The sequence below is a fragment of the Lynx canadensis genome, chromosome A1 (assembly GCF_007474595.2).
Source record: "Lynx canadensis isolate LIC74 chromosome A1, mLynCan4.pri.v2, whole genome shotgun sequence".
NCBI classification, from domain to species: domain Eukaryota; kingdom Metazoa; phylum Chordata; class Mammalia; order Carnivora; family Felidae; genus Lynx; species Lynx canadensis.
The window spans coordinates 46,429,135-46,457,087 of record NC_044303.2 but is presented as its reverse complement, the minus strand read 5'-3'; the positions used below and the strand labels follow the sequence as shown (position 1 = coordinate 46,457,087).

The window sequence follows — 27,953 nt, the reverse complement described above, 5'->3', positions numbered from 1 at the left end:
TCATGTTTAGCCAGGATCAGCGTTTGTCCACAATGAATTATCTAAAAAATATGGCCAGTCATTAAAGTGTTAAACAATTTGGGTCACCTGGGTGTCTCAGTCAGTTAAGCGCACTACTTTGGCTCAGGTCATGGATCTCTCAGTTCATGAGTTCAAGCCCCACATCGGGCCCTGTGCTGACAGCTCAGAGCCTGGAACCTGCTTCAGATTCTGTGTCTTCCTTTCTCTGTGACCACCCTCCCCCCATGCTCTGTCTCTCTCTCCCTCTCTGTCTCAAAAATACATAAACATTAAAAAAATTCTTTAAAGTGTTAAACAAATTAATGTTAAGTTTGTTTTTATATTTTAAATTAAGATATGCTTTTGAGAGATAATCTAAAATATTCAGATATAGAAAAATATGTATTCCTCCATCCAGTGATTACCCCTTCTAATATTTTAGTCTGTTTCCTTTCAGTCTTTTTTCTATGTGTATTCGTTGCCTGTTTTACTTACTTTTGCTATCTGCCTTGTGCTCTGTTATGTCCATATCTGCAGGTTTTATTTTGCTTTTTCACTTTACTTAGAACATAAGCATCTTCTCATAATCTCTTCATAAATATCCCTCTCCATGACTTCAAAATGTTCAAGTGGATACACAAATCATTAAGGAAATTGTACCTTTCCAAGTAGAAAGAATTAAGAATATGTGTGTGTGTGTGTGTGTGTGCGCGCGCGCACGCTTCTGCGTGTTAAATTTGACTATGTATTTGGTCATATTTCTCCTATATTTTGGCTTGGCTTTGTAGAAGTAGTTTACTAGAAAAAATTATGCAAAATAAAAACACAATTGGGGTTTTCCTGGGGCAAATAGACTGGAGGAGGCAAATGAACCCTTGTAGATTCATAGAGCAAGCTGCTTTCACCCCCTAAATGCTCCCTTGTAGCCCAAGACTAAAATCAGTGCTCACTTGCTGCCATGTATTTTTCTTCTGCTCTATTATTTCACAGGTTATTAGTTTGTTTTCCTCCTTAGAGAAGGGAGTAAATCTTTATTCTTGCAACCCTGTGTCTAGCTTGCTGTTCAGTATCTCCCTTCTCTCAGATATGGGTGAATGAATTGAATGTTTAAATGGAACCCTTCTTTAAGCAGGTAGGATTTGGAAACAAAATTTCTGCTACATAGCTACTTTCGCATTTCCTAAATCATAACTGTCACAATCTCTTTCTGGATTTTACATGTTTCTCTGCTCCAACTCTCAGGAAGAAAATTGAACTTAATTTCCCAAAAACTACTGAAAAGATTAGCAGAAGATGATGTCTATGGAGAAGACTGGGGATTGAAAAAACCTGTGATGTACCCTCTAACATTTTAAATGTCACCACTCTGGGTGCACCTAGCTTCTTATTAATTCAGATTACTTTTGTTTTGTTTTGTTTTGTTTGTTTTGCTTTGTTAAGTTGGATTTTGACTTCACCCTGAATAAGTACCATAAGGGACTAGGAAAAGTTGGTAAACATTATACACTTGTGGGAGGGAAATAGAAATTAGCACGAGACTGACTTAATGGTATAAACTAAGGAGAGACATCAACTCAGTAATCTGTCTGGAAAAGAAGCTTTTTTATTCAGAACTGCAGGAAAGAGCCTGCCTGGGTGGATTCCTAAGTAAGTGAGATATTAAGTGTGGATTTGGACACCTCTAAGCCATCGCACTCCTCTTTTAATGCAGACTGTTGCAAATACTAAAGGCTACACTATGGCTCATATGTAAAGCTGGCAAAAACAATTACCAAAGTCATAAATTTGATTTCATTCAAGCTGTTAAGGGTAATAATTTATTAAGTGAGGTCTTCTGCTTTGATTAGAACTAGGAAAGTTCAGCTGTTCTAATCCTCTGGGGGTAGAGCTGGGTTACTGTTATAGATAAGGAGGCTTAAAGGTGGCTACTACTGAGGCCATTGATCATTCCAAAAGGAAATGCTTTTGCTAATTATTTCACTTCCTCTTTTCAGTTAAGTTTTTATTTTTCTTTCCAAGAATAACTTATTTCTTACAAAGTAACAGTTCCACTTAAAAAAAAATCATGATTTAATCAGATGTTTGAGCAGTTAATCCTAACTTGTGGCTTGATCAGGGCCACACCTTCTAAAAAATTGGTAGAGCCAGTCTTTAAAGATAGAGTTATCAAGACAATACCAGTGTGGCCAGAAGGCCACAGTACTACTACATGAGTTCTCTTGGAATTTCCCTAAAGCTCTGTTGAAAGTAATTTAAATATTCAAGTATTTTACAATTAGGTTATCTTCCCTAGAGACAAACCTTTGGCAGTTAGTGACTAAGACTGCAGTAAAGGTAAAATGCCAAGCCCATCAATAAGGGGACTCAACAGAACTGTAGGTCTTAAAGGGATGAAAGAAAGTCTTGTCAATAAATCAACCTTCTAACTTCCCCTCTGCCAGGAAGTTGTGTATAACTCCAAGGATAGGTTCTAGCGGTCTTATCTTAGGCAAAAGGATAAGTGACTTGACTATCCTTCCAAATTTTTCCTTCCAGTCCCCTCCATTCTTTGGGTAAATATCTCAAAACTGTGTTTTCTTCTAATTGTAAACTAATCCTCAGTAGGGTGTTAGTTGATGGCTTTAGGGTGTTATCACCACCAGGGGTATTTGCATTTTAATGGGAGGCTTTAAAAGATCTTAAACCTTCAAGACTGAAAGCAGTAAATCTCTATTGGTGGAATTGGAGGCAGGGTGATAGATTGGGCAGGAGATATCTGGGGTAAAAGGAGCCCACTGGGTCTATTCTAATCACAGCATGAACTAAAGTGTTCCTACTTAGTAGCCTGACTTCTACTTCCAGAGTGAGGGCAGTGAGGACAGCTCCTGTGGCCTGAATAATTTAAGTACTCTTAAACAGTTGCATTTTCTTTGAAAGCAAAACAAATTAAAGGGCTAAAACCTTGAACGTTAGTTTCTTTTCCTTTCCCACTTTCTCCATGGCATCTTGCTTGAAATCTTTCGATATCTCTGTGCTCTTTCTCTGGACTTCTGATGTATAGTTAGGTTATCCTTAGACTTAGATTCCAAATTATTTTGTGCCTTACTTTTCATTTCTTGGAAACCTTGAGACCACTGGAATGGATGAAGTAGGATACTTGAGGAATTCTGGGGAAAGGACTTCCTAAATTGGGTTAAAATGTATTTAAATATACACAGTGGGGGGGGGGGATGAAAGAAAATAAATATATATAGTAATCCAGGCACTGAGTTAAGTTCTAAGGACACAAAGATATTTTTTTAGTTTTTATTTTTTTTAATGTTTATTTATTTTTGAGAGACAGAGAGAGAGAGAGAGAGAGTGAGAACACAAGCAGGGGATTGGCAGAGAGAGAAGGAGACACAAAATCCAAAGCAGGCTCCAGGCTCCAAGCTGTCAGTGCAGAGTCCAACATGGGGCTCAAACTCATGAACCGTGAGATCATGACCTGAGCCGAAGTCAGATGCTTAACTGACTCAGCCACCCAAGTGCCCCCACAAAGATATATTTTATACACTTCCTGTCCCACTACCACTCCCCCACCCCCCTGCCGACACACACACTGCAGGGCACAGGGGCAGAGGTAGAGAGAGAGAGAATCTCAAGCAGGCTCCATGCTCAGCATGAAGCCTGACACAGGGCTCAGTCTTACAATGTTGAGATCATGACCTGAGTCGAAATCAAGAATTGGATGCTTAAGCGACTTGTGTCACTCAGGTGCCTATGTATTTTATGCACTTTCTGCCATGTAGTCCAGACAGTGAAACAAATGAGCAGATACTACGATCAGTGCAGAAAGAGCTATAATAGAGTTTTCACCATGGGCTGTCATAGTGCACAGAAAGCACATACTGATTAGAAGAGGTTAGTAAGGGCGCCTGGAGCGAATCAGTTGTCTGAGCGTCCTATTCACATCATGATCTCATGGTTCATGAGTTCGAGGCCCTATTGGGCTCTGTGCTGGAGTGTGGAGCCCGCTTCAGATTCTCTGTCACCCCCCCCTCAAAAATAAATAAGCATTAAAAATATTTAAAAAGTGATTAGTAAGAAGGATGATTAACATTTAGCCAAGTTTAGCCAGGTGAAATGGGGTTGAGGAGGAGTTGGTATAGAAAAGGCATCTATAATTCTAGTGTGATAGGAGACCAAAGTGACTGTGACAGTCTTCATACAGGAGGGCCGCAAATGTAAGAATAAAATGGTGAGATTGGAAAAGTAGGCAGGGACCTAGCATCGGAAGGCTTTGGTGCCATGATAAGGAGTGTGAATCTTATAGGGAACTACTAGTATCTGTAAGCAATGGAAAACGTGATCAAATTTGCATTTTATAAAAATCCTTCTGAGATCAGTATGGAGAGTTGTCTTGACTTTAGACTTTACAGTGGAACAAAGTTGGAGGTAGATCTTGGAAGCGTTCAGAAGGCTGTAATAGTAGATCAAATAAGAAATGAAGGATTGACCTGGAAGGTTAGAGTGAGGATGCAGAAAGGAGACTGGATCTTCACTGAGATGATATTTGAGTGTACAAGGGGAGGAAAAGACACAGCTGATCTTGGATTTTTGGCTTCATCAGTTAGGTGCCATTTTGCTGAACTAGGGAAAGAGAAATAGGTTTTAATGGGGAAGATGCTGAGTTCAGATTCGGACAAGCTGAGTCTTAGATTATTAAAGAACATCTAAGCAGAGATTTCCAGTAGACAGGCATTAATCTGCCTGAATCCCAGGAGGAAGACCTAAGCTGTAGATATATATTTAGCCATGGTTCCTTATCATCTCAGGGATGTCAATAGAAGGATTGCTCAAGAAGAATGGAGACTATCAGAGGGCTGTTGATTAACCCTAGGCAAATAATAAGAGTTAAAGAAACAGCTGAAGATGAAGAATAATAATGAAGAAGAAGTAGCCAAACAGATACTTAGAACCATACAAGGGGAGAGTTTCCTTATAGAATAGCAGAACAAACTCACAATCTATCTCCTTGCTTTTGGTTCCAAGCCTTTCAGGATCTGGCCCCAGGCAGCAAATCTAGCATTTTCCATCTTTGCTCCTCATCTTACTTGAGCTGTTTTGGCTGACTAGAAACAATCCTGCACATTCATACGTTGTTATGTGTCCATTTCTCTCTCATCTTCTCACTGGAGTGCATGTTTCTTCCATTCTTTTCCTCTCCATGCCTAACTCATCCTTTGGAATTCTCTAATGCTCCTACTGCCATGGAATCTTAACTCCTTTCCCTAAGCACAGAATATCATCATTCAGTCTAACCTCTAATTAGTATTCAGATTGCAACTTTCTTATGACACTTAGCACATTCTGGTGTGCACCATAGTTATTCATGCACCCGATTGTCCCCCTTAGCAAGAGTGTAAACTCCCACAGACTAAAGAACCCATTCCCCCAAATTAATCTCCACTTGAAAACAGCAAGTGCTTAATAATTATTGATCAATGATCACATATATTATTTACACTAAATAATAAAGGTAAAAGCTTTGAATCTTCTGATGAGAAAAAAGATCTCAGTGGAGGCTAACATGGAAATGCTAACTTATGAAGGACCTGTCTGGAGGTTCTGAGATGTTAGCACATATTGACCAGACGATGGAAAAACATTTTTCATAAAAGACATTCATGATACAGAGGTAGAAAGGAGAAACATAATGCTAAGTGTGTTTGTTTCAAGAATTGCTAATATTATATTCTTCATGTTATTCTCATGCAAAAATGGCAAATCCTTGTCTCCTTTTCACCTTCTGCTTTTATAATTTTAAAAGTTAATCTCATGCAATAAGCATGTTAAGGACAAGTACCACTAAAACAAAAACACAAAGTATTTTTATTTATCCTGAAGGCAGGGATAAGATGCTATACTGGCAGTTTCTCAACAATGTCCTGCAAATAATTCTAAGCCTTTCCAATTTGTTTTAGCGTATTAAAAGTAAAGCAACCTAGTGGGGCTGTTCATTTAAATAGAATAGGGTTAAATGATAACTTGACTTATCTTTTAAATGACAAAAAATAAAGAAATTGCAAGACCTTTCACACATTAGATATGTATTGTCATTTATCATCTAGATATCAGGCTAGCAGTGCGAAGTAATAAAACATATCATCGAAAAATGTGCTATAGGTCTGAATCACTCTTTCATTCCACCTCCCAGCTAACTGTAGTATTAAATCAAACAAGCAGAACATTTCCTTAGGCAGCCATTGCCTTTTAATTTCCTGAAGAACCTTAAAATATCATTCATTACAAGTACTACACATATTTGGTTTTAAAAGTCTCATAATCAATAGCAGGCTGACTGTAATAATTATTACAAGTTAGTGCATAATTTTCGTGCTGAAGGCTGCATGCAGAACTTTAGCATATGCAAACGAGGCAATTCAAACTGTGTATAGATATTAATATGAAGAAGCAGGTAACGAGGTGCAGGCTATGAATTATGCATCAAGAGTGGCTGATCTTCAATGAGGAAAATGAATTCAGCATGTAATCTAATTAGTGATGGAAGTCTATTACATCTAACTGCAAAAGCAACCGTCCTTGAAACAAATTTATTTACAGTCCATGTTACCACTTGAAACAACTTTGAAATGATGTGTAAGACAACAGCTTAATTGTAAAAATTTTTTGTTTATTTGTTTCAGTTCTAGACCTGGAAGGCCTCCTAGAGGACTCAAAGTGTCACCTCCCCAGAGAACTCTCATATCATGCCACATTCTGTCCCTGGCCTCATGTCTCCTGGGATAATCCCACCAACAGGTAAGAATGCTGCTCATTTATGCCAAAATGTTGAAATCAGCCAATACCATAGTTTTTTATATATGCATATCTATGTTTACATAGGTGCTTATAGCCATCAGTTGTGTTTTGTGCACACTAACATAATGTTACCAGTGAGAATTTATCGAGAAATTGCATTGTGGTTATCATCATTTATTTATTTAAAATAAAATGAAGGAAGCTAAGTTGAGCACTGTGCTAGGAGTTACTGTAAGTAATCTGCTCACTAATATCAAACAACAAGTGATAATCTCTATTTTCCTGGTAAGTAATGGAAGCTAGGAGAGAATCAAGTGACTTTCCCAAGGTCAATTTGCTCAAAACTGTTAGTGGTTATTTGTATCTAGGTCTCTGGATTCTAAATTTATTTTTTTCATTCATAAGAACTCAGAAATAGATTGAAATGCATCCAAACAAGACAGTAACTATGTCAATAAAATATCTCCTATTTTTTCAAACTACAGTGTGAATACATTTCCATTAGAAACATCTGAAAGATGTTATTACTAGAATTTTGAAAAAGTGCAAGAAAAAGAATTGTCTTGACTGCATAAGTTCCATGCCATAAACAATCTCAATGATGCGCTAAATATAAAAATAACTCATTTGATTTCTACCACCTGGATGTGTTCATTGATTCTTTTATTTACTTACATATGTTTGCCCACTTTCCATGTTTCATCCAGACCCATGAGCAAATTATAATTATAATGATGATGATTTCATTCATTTTATTTCTTTAAGTTTATTTATTTATTTTGAGAGAGAGAGAGAGAGAGAGAGAGAGAGAGAGAGAGAAAGAGAAAGTGCATGCATGAACGTGGGGAGGGGCATAGAGAGAGAATTCAAAGCAATCTCTGCCTTGTCAGTCAGCTCAGATGCAGGGCTCAATCACACAACCCGTGAGATCATGACCTGAGCCAAAACCAAGAGCCGGACACTTAGCTGACTGAGCCACGTAGGTGCCCTGATGATGATTTTATTTGTTATTAATTCTTACCATCAAAGGAGTTTATTGAGGAGATTTACGTATAAACACAGTTGCCATGTAACACAACTGATACAGGAAGCATAATCTGGCAAGATAAGGAAAGAGTCTTTATTTTTTTCTCTGAATTCCCATACCAGTGTTTTATTTTTATTTTGTAACACTTCTCTTTCTCTGTGCTATGATACCACCATGGATAATCTGATTTCATATTTCATATTTGATTGAAAGCTATTTAAAAGCATGACTGTTTTAATTCACTTTTATTTTTGTCACAATATCTGAATAATTCCTTCACCTTTGTGGACTTTATCAAAAACATCTGTTGAGTTGAATGTAAAGCTATTTGTTCATTCTTTTTATATTTAACTCTTTTCCAGGAAGGTACCACAGTATATACTTAACAATAAATTATCTAAAGTGCCAGGGAGAGTTGTATTTTTATGCTAATTTTGCAGATGAAAAATTGAGACATAGAAAAATGAAATCAATAGCTGAAAATGACCCAATTACAGAAATAGTATCATCATTTCCATTTGTTTAATTAGTCATGTTTCTAGTAATTGAATCCTACTGGCTGAAATTCTAATTCCAAATTTGAGATTTAGAAAAGAAATAGGCACTTAAGTTTAGCTGTTTTTATTTAACTAGATAAATTTCCAGAATAAGAAAAAATGGGCGATTTTTTCTTGTACCACATAGGCTAGATATAACTAAAATATTAACTGTTCATGTTTTATGGTTGAAAGACACAGGGGTGCTAGAAGAAAGACCTAAGAATTGTTGACTTAATTAACTTCTCAAAGAACTGTGTTAGGGAGAGTTAAAAAAAAATCATTTTAATAATCATTATTCTGTATTTGAAAAGTTTGTGTTGCAGTTATCTTATGGATAAAAGGTATTCTAGATTGTATTCATACTAAGGTAGGGAAGATTTGGTTCTGAATTGTCTGCCAATATTTAATCTTTTGCGGAGAAGACAATAAATAGTTCATTACCAAAGCATTGATGAAATAAGATGATTTTAGCAGAATCTAAGAATAGCAACACCTTACTTTGTTAACAACATTAAGTAACTTTGGGGTAAGTAAAATTTCTAAATAACTTATGATCATATACCAAAACTCAAAATCAACATATTAAGTTATTCTCGATAGACCCCTTTCTGAAATATATTACATACTTCTGTGGCTTGGTGGAACAGAGACACTCAAGATAATTTAAACTTGACTCATTATTATAGACATTCATTTTTTTAATATGAAATTTATTGTCAAATTGGTTTCCATACAACCCCCAGTGCTCATCCCAACAGGTACCCTCCTCAATGCCCATCACCCACCCTCCCCTCCCTCCCACCCCCATCAACCCTCAGATTGTGTCAGTTTTTAAGAGTCTCTTATGGTTTGGCTCCCTCCCTCTCTAACTTTTTTTTTCTTTCCCTTCCCCCATGGTCTTCTGTTAAGTTTCTCAGGATCCACATAAGTAGACATTCATTTTTGAAGTAGGATCAATTTCTTATATTTCAGTTGCTGTGCTGTTCTTCTGAGACATCATTTTTGGCTTTTTCTTCCCTTTGTTTCTTTGCTTTTGTCTTCCTAGTATATTGTGAACCCCAAACCAGAATTTCTTCAAGCTTATTAAGAATTATATTGAAAAAGACCTTAAAAAGTCATATTCTAGAGATGGATAAGGAAATAGAGACTCATCAGGAGAGTAAAATGGATGGAAAAGTAGGTCTTAAATTATAGAGCCCAGTGAATGTAAGACAGAGAGCATAAGTTCGTTACTACCTATTTCACTTATTTTCTTTTTTTTGTTTTTTGTTTTGTTTATTTCAAGTTTTTATTTAACTTTTAGTTACTTAACATATAGTGTAATATTAGTTTCAGGAGTAGAACTTAGTGATTCATCACTTACATATAACACCCAGTGCTCATTACAAAAGGTGCCCTCCTTAATACCCATCACCCATTAAGCCAATCTCTCACCCACCTCCCTCCATCAACCCTGTTTTTTCTCTCTAGTGAAGAGTCTCTAAAGGTTTGCCTTCCTCTCTTTTTTATTTACTTTCCCCTATGTTCGTCTGTTTTGTTTTTTAAATTCCACATATGAGTATTTCACTTTTGTTTTTGTTTTTGTTTTTTTTTTAGAGATTGTCCAAAGATTTGTACCTGCCAGGAGTTTGACTCTTGCACATGAATTATCTTGATATATTCAATATAATTGGTCTTTTTTAGATGGAGAAATTTAGATTTTAGGGAACACAGGCTAATATCTCCATTCTTTGGATTATTTACTATCCTTAAACGTTAACTTTAACTGGAAATCTAATGGTCTTGAAGAAATCTTATAATTCTCTAAAGAATGTAACACTTTCCTCCCAGGGAAAACTTAGTGTATTCAGGGAATATGATGTAATATGAATATATAGACTCTTATATCCTATGACTTTACTTATATTTGCTACTTTATTTTTCATATTTGTGAGCTTCTTTAAAAAATAAAACATTATTTTTTCTTCCTAAGATGGGGAAGGTGAAGTATGTTAGTTATTATTTTAAATTTATGAAGAAGTTATATATAAATATTGTTGATATTAAGCAAACTAGTTTGATGATGTTTCTACTATGTTTTTAACCTGTAGGTTTGGAATTTTTCTTTTTTTTAATGTTTATTTTTGAGAGAGAGAGAGTGAGCAGTGGAGGGGCAAAAGAGGAGACACAGAATTTGAAGCAGGCTCCAGGCTCTAAGCTGTCAGTACAGAGCCCAATGTGGGGCTGGGACTCATGAACTGTTCATAACTTGAGCTGAAGTTGGAATCTTTAATATTTATTTCCAAGAATCTATAGTTATATCAGTATCTTTCAAAGACTTGGAAATCATGTTTCTAAAACTACTAAAACAAATGAGCATTTAATCCTCAACAAAACAAAGAGAGAAAAAACAACCCCTGACCCCCAAATCTCAAATCCTTTCTAAGATTTAAATTGTAACCTACCTGTGAACATTGATCTGTAATTTTGGACTCCCAGTATTACCATTTGAAAAGTATAAACAATGCAAATTTACCTTTGAAGTTGCCAAAATTGGTCTTGTGAAAAAGAAAAATTATTAATTTTGACAAATTTCTAAAATCTATCAATTTGTTCCTAATCATTCCCTCATGTTTCCTTTTCAACAATTGAAAACTGGAATTAAATAATAATCTTTCCTGGAGACATCTGTTTTCTCAGGAAAAAAATGGCTATTTTTATGTTTAAAAAAAAAAAAAAGGCTTTTCCCAGCCCTAATATTATAACTTAGGTATCTATAATTAAAAGAAAAACTTTGAGATTGCTTATCAAGTTTTTATTTGTTATTTTGGTTGCTTGAGTGGGCTTCTATGTAACCTTAGAAGGGGGCGTGGGCAGATGGTGATAATTTCCAAAATTTATGGTTGTCACTGGATGCCATAGCAACCAGAAGTGGAAGTTAATGAAAGAAAGAAGGCTCTTTGTAGAGTCTTACAACGCAGTGCCTCCTGTAGTGCTCTCTACATTTATTTGGACTGAGTACATGTCATAAATCATTTTTGATAACAAATACCAGTTTGGAATAAATTCATCCTAGCAACAGAGTTCCAATAACATTCATACTTTTTATAGAATTGTGTGTATTTTACAATGAAGGAAAAAATTATTTAAGAATGCTAAATACTCCCCTCCTGTGCCAGGAGTGCAATTTGGCTAGCATATTTGGCCATCTCCTGATTTTATCTTTAGGGCAGAATGCAAACTAGTTTTGGAGTATAATTTTATATAAGTATTAAGAAGTACTAGTGAGTATTTGTATTGACTTATTTTTTTTTAATATTCTCAAATTGAATGGGTGATTTATAGTTTTGCTTCTTGGCCATATTTTTTTCCCTCATTGTGACCTTCTAGGCACATAACCAGTATGCATTCAAGATACAGAAAGCTATCGTACACACACATGCACTATGCTTAAAAGTAAGAACTTCTAAGCACAATTTTATCTTTGTGGAAAAGATACTAGACCAGGACAATGTTAATCCAGACTTAATCCCATGGAAACATTCCTTTTTAAAAAACAAAAAGATTATAAGAAAGCATTCAGAGGAGTATTTTCAAAGTTTACATATTTTTGTTTTTCTTGCTAAACGCTACTAACTAATCAGCAGCAACCTTTGAACTACCTCTTTTTTGCAATATCAGCATTTATAATATTTTAAATGCATTAAGCCTTTCAACTTCTGAGGAGAAAATTCATAGTGTGGAAATGTGCCTTGCATGTTGAGGAGTATATTATAACAATGCTGATGGGTATTGAGGAGGGCACCTTTTGGGATGAGCACTGGGTGTTGTATGGAAACCAATTGTCAATAATTTCATATATATAAAAAAAAAAAAAAAAAAAAATCTAGTTAAGTCTGCAGAAAAAAACAAAAAAAAAAAAACAAAAAAAAAACAAATGCATTGTATTCCCTGGGAAGACTCACAAGTAAGGATAACAGAAAAATGCACAAGTAAAACAGCCACAAATGGATTGTCTTCCTTAATAAATGAAACATAACAGTGTTCTCAATGCTTTACTCAAAAGTACAGATAATATAACTATTTAAACCATTAATGTTGTGTAGTATGTATATATAGTATTTTCATACATTTATATGTGGGGACACATTTGTGAAGTTTAATTACTAGACATTTGAGAGTAGTGCATTTAACTTATCAGTATTTAATACACGTTCCTTTTATATTTTTCTGAAAAGAAAAATAAATATCTTTTTTCTCCCTTTAGGAAAGGCCAGCCTAAACAGTAGCCTTCATCATGTAACTTATTTAGTTTTAAAACTTTTACTGGATACCGTATTCGTTTCCTGTGGCTGCTGTAACAAATTATCACATATTTGGTGACTTAGACAAATGATAATTTATTTTCTCATAGTTTTGGAGAAGTCCAAAATTGATATTTTGGGCCAAACCAAGGTGTCAGCAGGACAACAGGTTGCTGGTGGCTCTTAGGGAGCCTTTGTTCCTTGACACTGAGCTTCTAGTAATTGCCAGAGTTTCTTCTTGGTCTGTAGTTCCCTCACTCTAATTCCTGCCTTTTCCTGTGTGCGTTTATGTGTATGTGTATGTGGGTGTGGGTGCACACCTGAATCAAATTTCCTCTGCCCACCTTGTAAGGATACTTGTATTTAGAGCCCATTAGATAATCCAGGAAATCTCATCTCCAGATCCTTAACATAATCATATCAGCAAAGTACCCTTTTTCCATATAAAGTGGGCATCATTTGGGGTCATATTAGTTTACCATATCCTGCAAGTGACCAGGCAAGGTACTGTGAGGGACCCCAGCGTGGTGTGGTAGACATGCATAAAAATAGCATTTGGGAGACTTTTGTGATTCTTTTTTGTTCACTGTGGTATCCTAGTACGTAGAATATTGCTTGCCACAGAGCTGATATTTAAAATAAATATTTGTTCAGTGAATATGCTATATATGTTTAGTAAAGGATTTCTGAGAGAATTATTATGCTTCCAAGGTACAAATTTAAACACTGAAAATAGCTTAAAAATCCTATTAAGTGTGGTTGGACTCCAGATTAAAGACTCAGTGTAGAGCCTAAAGGAGGTGTATTAATTATATGGAGGACCATTATTAGTTTGTTTATAGGTTGTGATGGCTACATTTAATTATATCGACAATTGATGAAATTTCTATCTCCAGATTGATACTCCAGAGAAGCAATATTTATAGGAATAAAATGGCAACATAGAACACATTAGTCTTTGAAGTTCCTGCATATTATATACTATATTATACTCTTCTTAAGGGTTGGAATCCTCATTGTGCCCACAGTATCTTGATATAGAACTAATTTAATACATACATGAATAAAATATAGCTCATAATTTAACTAAATGTACATACAGTTTTGGTATGAGGAACTACATAATAAATATTTTTACATTATTAAATATGTAATGTGCATTAGAATGAAGCATTTCAGTCAAATCACAATATGCCCTGGGTCTATTACTTGCATAATAGAAATTCATAAATGTATTTTTTTTCTAAGCTTTTAGAGCAAGATCTGTTATTTTTAGATTTAATTAAATAACCACATATTGCTAGACTTTTGGACAGGCTCTCTTCTACTTAATTTAGAAGAAAATTACAGTCCTTTCTTCCCTAATTTGTTTCTCTGGTCCGAGTTTCTACTGAGTGCTATAATCTGACATGACTATACTAGGCCACAGTATACGTTAGGATCTACTTACACTTCTCTCTCAGTAGATTTGAAATAATGAAGTTGATAATATCCTTAATTGACTAATTGCAAGGTATTATTTGCTTCCTTTTTAGTAATATGTTGCTTTCTTTGACAAAAGGGAAGTTTATTTATGTTAAGAAAAGCAAAGCAGGTTTTGAGTCAACTTTTGATTATGATGGTGGATGGTATGTGGATTAGCTACAGCTTTGTGGATTATCCATTTATCATGAGATGCTCAGACAGGGTTCTAATCCCTTGGTTATAAGATATGACACATGTTGTCTTTTCTTGCTCCCTTCAATTTCTTGACCAGTAGGAGGTGCTATTACTATCCCATTTCCCTCCCTAAGAGAAGTTAGAAATACAAATATTGTTAATTCAGAAAAAAACAACCAATATGTTTTGAATAGTCCTAGAAATGTTGCAGAAAAATGTCATGGAAAGCAAGATAACAATTGTTTGTGTAGTCTCCTTCTCTGTCCTAGATAGACTGTCCCCTCTGAAGTTACCTTCAAAGCTTCAACTCTTTCCCTTAATGATACGCTCTTGGTTTGTTGTAAGGAGTTCAACCATATCATGCTGGACTTTTAAGATATTTTCTCCATTCATTTGGGTTTAAGTCTTACAACTTCAGTTCTTCTTTATAAAGAAGTGGAATGATCATTGAAAGTGTTGACAGGACCAAAGTTTTCAAGACAACTTGAAAGATGTCAGAATAAAGCCTTGCATTCAGTCTCTTAAAACATTTATGTCCCTGGTCATGAATGAACTTATGATTTGATCTGAAAACATTCTGCATGATAAAACCTATGGGTTTTATTTGGTTATGTAATCATATAAACCAACATTGTGATAAAACTTCTGAAAACACTAACGTAAACCTAAACTAAGTGGATAGGAATATAAAGTCCAGATAGAAGGAAACAATACTACTTTGCTCAAACATTCCAGATGACAGCTATAATATGTTCAGTCATGGCACCACAATTATAATAGAACACTGACAAACTGGTGAGCATTAGAATAGTCTAGATGCTAGAGATTTACATGTTGGTGATGTTTGGTCTCATGAAGACTTACAGAGAGTCTGAAAGTGGATGATAGAGTAGACTCACTGTACTCTTCTTTTTTTTTTTTTTTTTTTTAAATTTTTTTTTTTTCAACGTTTATTATCTTTGGGACAGAGAGAGACAGAGCATGAACGGGGGAGGGGCAGAGAGAGAGGGAGACACAGAATCGGAAACAGGCTCCAGGCTCCGAGCCATCAGCCCAGAGCCCGACGCGGGGCTCGAACTCGCGGACCGCGAGATCGTGACCTGGCTGAAGTCGGACGCTTAACCGACTGCGCCACCCAGGCGCCCCTCACTGTACTCTTCTAAAGACAGAAATGTAACTAATGGACAGTAATTATAGAGAGGTCTACATTGGCTTCCAGAAAAAAAGAGCCTTGCTAACATGGAGAACTATCTAAAAGTAAAACCTATTAGTCATAAAGCCTTAACTTTCCCTACCGACAGAAGACTTCAAGAAGAAAGAGGGATGAAGAGTTCTTAGCCATAGTTTTTATATTTAATTATCTCTTTTTAGGCCATATTGTTGATGACACAAAAGAGAGTTAGCTTAAAAAGAAATTATATCCCTCCCTGACCATCAGCCGTCTATTTCTTATCTTAGTAATCACTGTTAGGGAACTTTGAAGGTAATTTTGCATTGGAGGGAGGTAGATCAGTAAGATTGTTTTGTTCCCTTCTAATTATAAAATTTGATGATGACATTTCATTTTACTTTGAATTATTCTTCCAAACTTGACATGGAGCCTTTCTACTTAAAGGGTATCCATCCTTCAGAGTCTGTATTCTTACACTCTTTCATTCTTTCAAAAACTTAAAAAAAATACTTTTGAGATGAATGATTCAGATTTATAGGCTATCATACTCTTTGTTACCTGGGAATAGTTACCTTGTGGGTAAAACTATGACTATGGTAAGCTGTCAAATACTTTTTTTTCAGTTGAAAGAAATTTTTAAATGCTTATTCTCTTTGCCCTTCTTTCACACGTCCTCCACGAAGGGGTACATAGTTGCAAAATTAATACATAGGAGGAAATGAACAATCCCTGAATGTACCATAGAAGAATACTTATAGCTGTGGTAGGATTTGGAGCTAGGGGTAGAAAAAATATTATTGTTTTAAGTTTATTTATTTTGAGAGAGAGAGAGAGAGAGAGAGAGAGAGAGAGAAACAGCTAGAGAGAGCATGGTGGAGGGGCAGAGAAAGGGAGAGAAAGAATCCCAAACAAGCTCTGAGCTGTCAGCTCAGAGCCTGACATGGGGCTCAAACTCAGGAACCCTGAGAGCATGACCTGAGCAGAAATACAGAGCCTTAACAGACCAATCTGCCCAGGTGCCCCCAAAATATTATTTTAATGAGTGAAGACCATCACAAATGATAGTAGAAAGACATGAACCCTTTAAAAAATTTTTTTTAATGTTTATTTATTTTTGAGAGAGATAGAGAGAGGAGGGGCAGAAAGAGAGGGAGACACAGAATCTGAAGCAGGCTCCAGGCTCCGAGCTGTCAGCACAGCACTATGTGGGGCTCAAACTCATGAACAGTTAGATCATGACCTGAGCCAAGTCAGAAGCTCAACTCACTGAGCCACCTAGGCACCCCAAGACTTGACCTCTTAAACGGATTTAAATGAAAGACTTTGACCTTCACTATGAATTACTTTATTTGGCTTTCTAATTTAAAATATAAAGTCCCCAAGAGAGGAGTCCGTTCTTAAAAATCATAGGAATCTTCCAACCACACTTTTTCAATGTGTAATAATTAAGCCAGACAAATGTTTGATCCTTCATTCCTTCATTGATGAAAATAATGTTTTTATGATACCAAAATCATTTTCTCATTGAATTGCCATGAATGTCAATGATAAAATTTATAGCATCATTCTGAAATGATGAAGCTAGAGAAAGGTTATTATTGTAATTGTACAGGCTGATCCAAGCATTATTGATGATTATTGTTGACTTTCTATGCTTCTATCAACTCCGTTGGATTTAAGAAAAAATTGGTAACTTTAAAAAATGTATAGCTTAGCTATAGAAAGTCTCAGTTTGGTGAATTATTCAAATTCATGTAACTATACTATATAGATATTCCTAACAAATGTAGTTAACATTAAAATTTGTTATTACATGTTTACTTTTCAGGACTTAATGACAATGAATTATTTTTATAAATTTTCATCTCTGAGCATAATAAGCTATATGGATATGAAATGTCATTGCCACTGTTATATTTTTAAACTGTCATATGTTGCTTTCAGAAATATGCATGCTACAAATGGTAGTAGACCTTAAAAATGGAGATTGGTTTGAATTGATTACAGCTGTATGCTGTGCTATTTAATTGTTGGAAATGAATTGACATATACTATAAAGTAAACAATGAAGCTGGTTTTCAAAATGATAAAACTGTAACCTAATTCAATAAATTGAATCAGATTACACAAACACTTTTGCACTTCATTAAGGAAGTAGTCAGTATAATTAATGTGAGAGCTTTTTATCATGATCACTTGTTGATATATGGCTGAGGATATATATACAGTAGACTAAACTCTTTCAAGATCTTTGTGCCATTTCACATTTTACTGAAGTTGCCATAAGCCCTTTCCTATAGAAGACCACCATGGAATTCTTTACCTTTGTTGATATTAGAATGCAATGAGTAGGTTTTGATTCTTTTTAAAGGACACGTATTTTCCAAACAACATGGTATTGTGAGGTGAGTCATCCTAAGGTGGAACTGAAAAGTCAGGCTTTCATTGTCTTCCTCATCACATGCTAGCACTGTGACCTTGACTAATACTACCTGGCCTCATTTGTTCAATTATCAGACGGTAGGTAATGGTATCTAAGACACCATTTTAAAAGGGGAAAAAAAAATGCTAAGAGGCTTGTTTGAAGTTTCACTTTTATGTGATACAGTTAGTTTTCAGTTCAAGTTTTCTGACTCCAGTTTACTGGTTATTTTCCTAGATCAAGCTGTCTTGTGAAGTTACTTACTTTATCATCTATAAACCAACATAAGATCTGCCATATCTCCCTACTTGATAGGATTTTGTGAAGAAACTGATGTAGTACAAAATGCTTTGCAAAGTCTTATAGAGCAGATGTCATCTGATATTTAGTTTATTATGATGATTTTCAAAACAGGACTTATGCCTTGTTCCAAATACAATACCAGTTATTTGCCTCTCTGAGCATATCACTTCTGTGAATAATGGGCCCTCTCTCATATTTATGGCATTAGATCATAATCGTTTCCTCAGGTTTTTAAAAAAAATTGCATTTGTATCTTCCAATTAGCTCAAATAAAATATTTTTCTCATGATAAAATCCTCCTATGTCAATGATTGCTTTTTGACCATCATGATACGTAGAATTTTATGATTCATATTTAATTTATTGAAATGCCTCCTATGTTGGTCCTTTGATGGACTATCATTTTATCAAACATATTACCATCAGGTTTCATTTAAGAAATGCAATGATATGTGGACAGACTATTTTTCTAAATATGTATTTTCTAATGATTTGAGTCTGCTTCCTGGGATATAAGGATATGACTTAAAAAAACAGTGTTGAGTTTTTAAAGATTAAAGGGAATGTAAAACTTTTTGTGTATCCCAAAGGACTATGAAATCTTTATAAGTTGCTATTTCAAGTTACATTTACACATGTAATGTTATATCACCAATATTCTCTTTAAACAAGTAAACTACTCAATATTAAAATCAAATGTTTAATCCCTTAGTAATGCATTATTCCCTAGAAGTCAATCTTTTGAGGTGTTCTTTTCTCTGTTAAAACATCTAGTTGGAAACTATTTTCTATATGTGAAAATCTAGGATTGTGAAGTCTTTCAAAATATGCTCTCCTATTTGGATACCTTCATTCATCTCTTAAAGCAATAAATGCCCTTTGTATTATCTATAATCTTACAGCGCTTGATGAAATCCTTCTAGGGAATTGTATTCAGGGGAGGATATTTAAGAAGGATTGCATGGAACCCATGTTGATTCAAATGAATATAAATGCAAATATCTCTAAATTTTAAGAAAATTAATTTCTTAATGTTACAATATAACAACATTTTGAAGTTATTTGCGCATGAGATTCATCTCATCAAACATAACCTTTAAGTTACTTATTGAATAAATTACATTTAAGGATACCATTCCAAGAGAACCCGTTACCATATGACCTGTCCATATGAGTTGTCTTTTTGATTTATAATGGCAATTGCTTTCTCGGCATGGATTTCATGACATAATAATATTCTATGAATTTTTGAAATTACAGTGAGCTTCACATCAATCATCTATAATAAAATACTGTATGTATCAATGAGAGAGGACTATTGGAAAGTAAACACTTTAGAAATATGAACTTGCCCGAAATGCCAATATTGTTATTTTAATGAAACAGGCAGGGTGCTTCCTTTGAAATTCTCTAAATTGATCATAAAAGTGGTCAGGATCATCCCTCCCATTAGTACACAACCTCATATTCTCACAGTAATATCATTTTCCCTTGATGTGTCAACTGCCATCCAGCTAATTTCGCCGAGACTGCTGTTTGTTCTTGGCCTGAATTCAAGAAAATCTATTGCTTCTGGGGTTCCTAGACTTAATGTCTGAATTCAGGATTATAATTAAACACATGTGACATCGACTACCATTACATGTCCATGTTTCTTTTATCTGTAAGAATCAGAGATATTTAAAGTGAGATCTTAACAATGTAAAGAGTTGAATGTGTTGCTCTGCTGTTCTTTAGTGTCTCGTCACAAAATATTACTGGAAATATCTTGATGTATAGTCTTCTATAAATAAACATTTATAAAAAATTCTATAAGAAAAAAAATCTGTACCTAGAATTTTCCATCAGCAACTACTTTATTTTTTACTTGATCTCACTTAAATGCCACCTTAATAAGCGTGTGTAATTCTTCATTAACTTGACTTATTTCATGTCATCTTTTCATTACTGATCCATTACCTATTCAACTGGTTCTTATTTCCTCTATAAGTTGCATGGGTTCTTAAAGTGAAATGTGCCTTTGTTAAGTAATGCATTCAGAAATCATTTTGGAATACATTCAAGAGAACTTTGCTTTTTAGAAAAGATTTTTAAAAGCTTATTCTAATTTATCTTAATCATGTGGCTTAGAAGAGCCAGGGCCAGTTTGCAGATGTAAAACCACACAAAAAAGAATGTTTTTGCATGTGAAGAATATTTCAGATTTGCTTCAAAATAGTTGCTTGAATTTATCTATGTGATATTTCTGGCTACATGTTTCTTTATAGGTGCAATTGCAGTTAGGATGTAGATTTACTATAAGACTTGTACGTACTATGCAATGGAAGGAAACAAATCCAGCTTACGAAATATATACACATTTTACTGACAAATTTCAAGCACTTTTATATATGGAGTCAATCTATATGTCTATACTTTCACTCTGTGTCTTCAGTTGTTGGCTCGGTATCTGGTCAAAACACTGTTAAATTAAAAATAATTTAATAAATCTATACAGGTAATGGGTTAAAATCAGGAGTGCAAACATTTATATATTGAGTAACTACTACACGGTAGGAACTTTGCTAATTCCTAAATATGTAATTTATTTCTTGTGTCAAATGATGAAGGAAATATTGTTTACTCCATTTTACATATAAATAAACTAAGGCACATATAATTTAAATAACTTGCTTAAATTGAAGAAAAGAGCTCACTTGGGGATTGAACTCAGGGATGGATAATTATAAACTCTGTTTTCACTCTTTCATCCATATTATTTCCAGGGAATGCAATAGTCTCTTTAGATACCACCTATGTTTTGAGCCCAGGAGAAACAAGATGAATTGAAATAAAGTTTTGCTTTTTTCTTTAAGGGTAGACTCAAATCTTATAGAACACTTCAAATTTTCATTAACATACATAATTTGAAAAAATTCACAACACAGCACAGCACAATAACTTTTCACATCCAACATATTGTACATAAATCAGTTATTGTAGGCATTCTACTTACTAGCCTAGATTGTATCACCTTGATGAAATTTCTCTGCTAATACTGGGTGGAAGCTTGAGTGCTATTAAAGAATAGTTATATGGTAAAGAGTTGAGATGTTCAGTGCCATGATTCGGAAGCTTAGTATAGAAGACAAAAAAAGGATAGAGTGAAAGATGTTGAAAATTATATTTCAAAATTCATGATCAAGCTTAATTACTTAATAATCCACAGTGTTTGAATTTTAATTCAAACATAATTACGACTGATAATTAGAACCTGGCTATCCCTTTCTTAAGCATTTGTGGAAAAACCTATTAATTAGTTTTTTTGACATTACGTTTTGCTAAATAATGTAATGTAAACTTACTAACAAGTTGTTTATGCTATTAAAGTTATTTCTGAACTTTATAAATGCTTAAGCGCAGTATAGTGTTACTGAAAGTACCAAGCATACTATTTTACCCTAAGTAATTGAAAAAAAAATTTTTTTGGCTTTTGTTAATCATTCACTCTGGTGCGTCTTCACTTACCTTAATTATTTATTTGTTGTAAATTTCTGTGTTATTACTTATTTGTGCAACTGATAAATTACCAAGTGGAAGCAACGTAACAATTGGCATCCAAGGGCAGTTTACTGCAGACTCTGGCTCCGAGAATTATAGAAGTACTTTCCACTGTGTTTTATGAAACACTAAACTTTGATATAATTGGCAAAATAGTTGAAACTATATTTCAATTATTTAATTCTTAGTTATTACTGTAATGTTTTGGAAAATATAATTCCTCTATGTCTTGTGACATATATTTCCTTTTGTTAATACTGATTCCTTGCTCACCTACCTACTAAGTATGTTCCAGAATATCCTATGTCTTGCTACTTTTCAAATACGGTGTGTCAGTTGTTTATAAATATACTGTAACCATCTCAGAATTATTTTAAAACAAATAAGGTGAATTCACAATTAGACCATTAGTATCACTCTAAGTTTCATACCAATCTTCAGAACCTAGTTTCTGATTTTTTTCTTTTTCCTATTTGCATTGTATCTGTAATAATTGTGACACTTGAATTTTTATGATTTCATATTAAGATCTCAATGAAATAATTTCATTAATTTATGGCTATTAAACATTTTAAATTCTCTGCATTAATCTGTCCGTGTTTTTTCATATGAGCCCAAGATTCCCAGACCTGAATTATTATCCTCTCAACCTAGTTTTTTGCTTTCTCCTCTTCCTTTGATTTTTTGTTATTCTGCTCCATCCTGTTTCCAAAAGGGGACAAAGTTGTTTCTGAAATTCACAAGAAGTTTAGTCTTCATAGAAAAATGAAACTATAGAAATTTTTATTTTACATTGGATCTCAAAATCCAAATGAAAGATTTGAATATTAGGACCTTGACTTGACTCACCTCTGCTTAATTTTGACAGTTGTCTTAAAGTGAATTTAGTGTTTAATGAAATTTTCTGGACTGATAACTCAAGACCTGAAGGGAACAATTCTAGTAGTGAGAAAGTAATTTTCTGGCCTAATTACACCTTCGACCTCACTACAAAGTCTGTCAACAAAAGTGCCAGGTTTGATCATGATTTTTTTTGACGTGTATTCACCAATCTACTTCCCACAGGAGACTTTTAACAATAGCATTTGGTATTTGCAACCTACCTAAGATTTTACATCTGGGAATCAAACCTCAATGTACTGTTGCCAATAAGCAATTCACTTAAATCCCTTTTGGATTTGAAAAATTATATGAGTGTTAATGAACTTTGCATATTGTTCTCTTTGGAACTCTGCATGGATATATTATTTGAGATGGGCATGCAAATCATGTCAAAATATTAATAAATGAATGTTGAATCGGTTTAAATAAATGAACAACTGAAATGTCTGGAATCTATTTCTTTTCTATATTCACTCTAAAAGCCCAGTAGAAATCGAATATTTAATAGTTGAGAATCTGTAAAACTGCGCTCTAAATTAAGGGGATATGGGTCCTTGATTAACCTAACCACTAAATATATGTATGACATTAACAATTCCTTAAATTTCTGAGCCACTGTTTCCCTGTATTTCAATGACTAACAGCTTATGTTTAACTGTTTACTCTTTAAACCTTGAATCATTTCTCCAATAGCCCTGTGACTAGAAGACATTTAATCTGCTCATTAATCTGTCCATGTTTTTTCATATGAGCCCAAGATTCCCAAACCTGAATTATTATCCTCTCAACCTAGTTTTTTGCTTTTTCCTCTTCCTTTGCTTCCTTTTCTTTCTTCTTGAGTTTTATTTAAAACAGTTTAAATGTCAAGGTTATTAAGAAAACCTTGTGTTTAGCAGAGGCTAAAATTTGATTAGAGAAACAAAGTAGCAAAAGATAACAGATTAGTGTTCTCAAATTATTGTCTCTGCTGTTTCTGATTTTAATTCCTCCATCTACTTTTCTCAGAGAGGTTACACACACACACACACACACACACACACACACACGCACATGCACACACACTTAACAGAGATCTCTAATTTCTAAATCAGTAAGGGATATGTAGTCATTAACTACAGTATCTTAAACTCATAGCTAATATGAAACGAATATTTGTTACATTTGTTATCATCAAACATACTCATAACTATATCAGAAGTCATTTGTGTAATTTACACTTAAAAAATTTTTTTAATGTTATTTTTGAGAGACAGAGAGAGACAGAGTGTGAGTGGGGGAGGGGCAGAGATAGAGAGAAACACACAGAATCTGAAGAGGCTCCAGGCTCTGAGCTGTCAGCACAGAGCTGGACACGGGGCTCGACTCACAAGCCATGAGATCATGACCTGAGCTGAAGTCGGATGCTCAACCGACTGAGTCACCCAGGCGCCCCTAATTTACACTTTAGAAAGGTTCATTACTATATTTAACAGATACTTATCATGAATTTTAGCAGTTACAAAAATGAATGATATTGCCACTCAATAAACTGTAATTGAAGGTACAAAGTGATAATTACCAAAAGAGCTATACAAGAGTACTATATGTTTTCTAAAGAAGAGAAAAACCAGAGGTTAAGGGGATGACCATTGTCATCATTGTGGAAAGTAATATTTGATTTGACTCAAAAATTCATTTGTATATTACAAGTGTGTGAAAAATAAATTTGATAGCATTTTTTGTGTGTGTGGAAAGATAAAAATAGGGTTTTACATTGCTTATAAAGAGTGACGTGACTGAAGGTTCAAGTCAATCATTGGCTGATTAATGAATACGCAATTTTCTTAGTAATTGTTACCATCTATTGGGATTTATTATATTTTAGTTACTAAGCCCTTTTACGTATATTAGTATATTTTTAATCTATATAATATGTCTTTGGGTAGTTATTATGGTTTCCATTTTACAGATGAGTAAAATCTTGGCACTGATTTTCCTTGCCCTAGATTGCTAACTTGACTGCTAAGCCTGTCTCCTAAATAACTTATGCAATAGCCTTGCATGCTTATCAGCAGCATTGTGTCCATTTAGGTTATTAATATAATTTGAACATGATTAAAAAAACATGTATTCACCAGTCCATTCCACCCCATATATTTCAACAATAATATTTGATGTTTTCAACCTAAGTACATTTTTTTTCATTTGCAAATAAAACCTCAAAGTATTATCATCAATATGGCGATTCACTTAAGTCCATTTAAGTTTGAAAAATTATGCGGGTGCTAATGAGCTCTAAATAATGCATTGTTTTGATAGCAGACTTGCTTGCTTAGACCGTTTCAACAGTATTGTGTCCATTTGTGGTTACTATGTCTTGAGGGGTCATGATAGAAAACTACTGGTCCAAATTGTGTAATCAGAACTGGAAATTATTAGGGGCACCTGGGTGGCTCCATTGACCTTCCAACGTTGGCTCAGGTCATGATCTCATGGTTCATGAGTTCAAGTCCTGCATCAGGCTCTGTGTTGACAGTTCAGAGCATGGAACCTGCTTTAGATTCTGTTTCCCTCTCTCTGCCCCTCCCCCACTCACGATCTGTCTCTCTCTCTCAAAAATAAACAAACATTAAAAAATTTTTTTAAAGAACTGGAAGTTATTTTCTTAAGATTGTTTGGAGGAAATTAGGATATTTAGAGAAGAAATGGGGCTTGGGGAAGCATGGGCACCGTCTTGGATATTTAACAAAAGATACAGATTAATTCTCTATTGTTCTAGAAGGTAGGGCTGGAAAAATGAGTGTCATTCATCCATGCAAGAAAAAGACTCAAAGGGGAAAAAAAATAAGTTCCAAACATAAGCTCACTGAAAAACTGTAGACTACTTGGCTTTGATATCTTTAAATGCCTTATTTAAATGCCTTGAGTGTTCTCCCTTAGGTGTGTTGTAGAGGTTTTTTGTTTGTTTGTTTGTTACATTTAGGATAATTTTACAAGTATTATTATTATTATTTATTATTGTCAGTTTCAAGATTCAATATGCTGATGAAATAAAAATAAACTTAATTTCAAGGGATTATTTTGCCTAAAACTTTTCATTTGGTATTTTATTTTGGAAGTATAATCTAGCAAGTTGCGCAAGTTTTTATTCCTTTTCAGTATTATGTGAAAACAATTGAGTTGTTGATTAGTTGTTTGAAATCTGAAATATGTAGATTGATTAAATCAGATTTAGATGTATTAACTTGAATGATTTTTTACGTGACTATTTGAGTAATATTTCATTGGTCATTCCATTGTGCAGAAATAGCTGTAACATTTCAAGGCACAGTTTAAGTAATGGTCTTTCTTCTTTCCTGATGCTTAAACTTATCCTCTGACAGATCCAGGCAACAAAGAACAAAAAATAGTATGTTTCACCTAATAAATTGAATTAAAAGGTCCCAGGAAGTCGATTTTGCTGTGTGCTAAGACATTTGCCAGGGAGTAAGTTCCTATTTACTCAAGATACAACAATGTAGCAAAAGCATGTTACATTTTAAAATAAACAATTAGTAAAAACTTATGGAGAGATTTAAATTATCTTTTTGTTTTTCACTGTTTAGATTCTATTCAATAATGATCTTATGTCCTTTTTCATTATTATCATCACTATTATCCATAATTCTCGCCAAACCATTTTACATCCATCACTAAGTATTGGATATTTGCACTTGAATTTCCTGTTGTCATCTCAAACTTGTCAATGACTAAAATTGAATCCATTATTATTTCTTTCATACCAAACTTGTATGATTTCTCTGTTTTTCTGAATGGTAATTTCTGTCTTTAAATAATCACACAAGCTAACAAACTAAGAGATTACTATAACTGCTAAGGCCATCCAACATAACAAAAAGCAGCTTACACATAAAATAGAAAATTATTTTAAAGATTCATTTAACAAAACTCTAGCTTATTTTTTTAAGCATTCATATATTATATCATATTAACTCCCGACAGCTTTTAATGGTACAGAATAAAAGGCCATTCACAGTTGAGGAAATCGGGTCTCGGGTTTGCTGCTCAGGATCGGAACAGCTCGAAAATGGCAGAGTAAAAATTGGAAACCATAACTCCATGCCTGTGCTCTTTCTACTGTATCCACTTGAGGAGCCATTATTTTCTCAAGCCCCGATGTTTGCTTACTTTATTCTTAGTAAAAATAGAATAGTTTGTGATTTATAATAACTGTAGATTAAATTATTACTAAAAATATTTCTGATGGTTAAACCTCAAATGAACATATATATTTTATGTCAGATCTGAAATATCGACATGCTATGTGGTCAGAACCCTTGTATATAATTATAACCCTTCTAACATTAAGCAGGTGACTGGACTAAATATAAGTCAGGCATAAAATGCCCTGCATGTAGCTACATAGTGAATCAAGCAAATTATCAAACGGCAGAGCTCGTTTTGTGCTCTGGGCAATTTCGGCTGCCAGCACTTATACATCAAAACTTCACTCAATGTACGATTGATTTTATTTTATTTTGTTTATTTTTAATTCCCTACAGCAAGCTATGTTAGTTTTGTAGAATGCTGTCTGCATCATTAGGTTCCTAAGAAATTATAGTTGTTTCAGTCATGGTTGACCAAAATATTATTCCCTTCTTATAGACCACGGATATTAGTTCTTGGATGGATACCACTGAGCTGAAATTGTGTAAGGCCAGTGACTCAAATACACAACACACAGAGAGAAGGCATCAATGTTATTAGAAATATGAGCATCCGAAAACTAATGCTGTAAAATCAGACAGCCAGTGTCCATTAAAGATATTTTCCAGTTCAAGGAAAGAGGTTCAGATTAAAGTATGAAAGTCCAGTCTTAAGGCAGGAATGAATTCCTGTGTAACATGATACATGTCTTCCTTTCACAGTTGCTTTTTATGTTGCTTTAAAACATGTCAAAATAATCCCCAACAGAGGAGCCTAAAAGGAATGTCAGCTCTGTGGTTATGTAAATCGAATTGAGTGCTTTACAGCAGGTTTAAGATTTTTATAACTCAGAAGTTGTTAACAGCCAGCTGGTTTGTATCTGTTTTTTATGGTTATTCTTGTCATATGCAGCCTCCACAATTTTTAATTATATTTTATGGTATGTGTTTTCCTCCTCTTGAATCCCTTAGCCACTCTTTGCTTCACAAGATATTTTCCACTGGGAAGGGAACAAGCACAGCAATGGGACTCCATCATTGGAAATACAGTTGTATAATTACTTATCACTAACAGCTCTACAGTGTGAAATTCAAGTAACTTTCCATTGCAAATATATAACCTTTCATCAGAGCATTGAAATTGCTTTCATGTAACAATA

At 34.3% G+C, this 27,953-nt stretch overlaps 1 protein-coding gene across 1 annotated transcript in view; it reads left to right on the top strand.

The window, feature by feature from the left end:
* Positions 1 to 27,953, top strand: part of DACH1 (dachshund family transcription factor 1) — a 440,456-nt gene that overhangs the window by 181,204 nt on the left and 231,299 nt on the right. Inside the window, 2 exon segments of the mRNA XM_030311912.1 lie at positions 6,669 to 6,688; positions 6,691 to 6,783. Coding sequence (XP_030167772.1) covers positions 6,669 to 6,688; positions 6,691 to 6,783 — 113 coding nt within the window.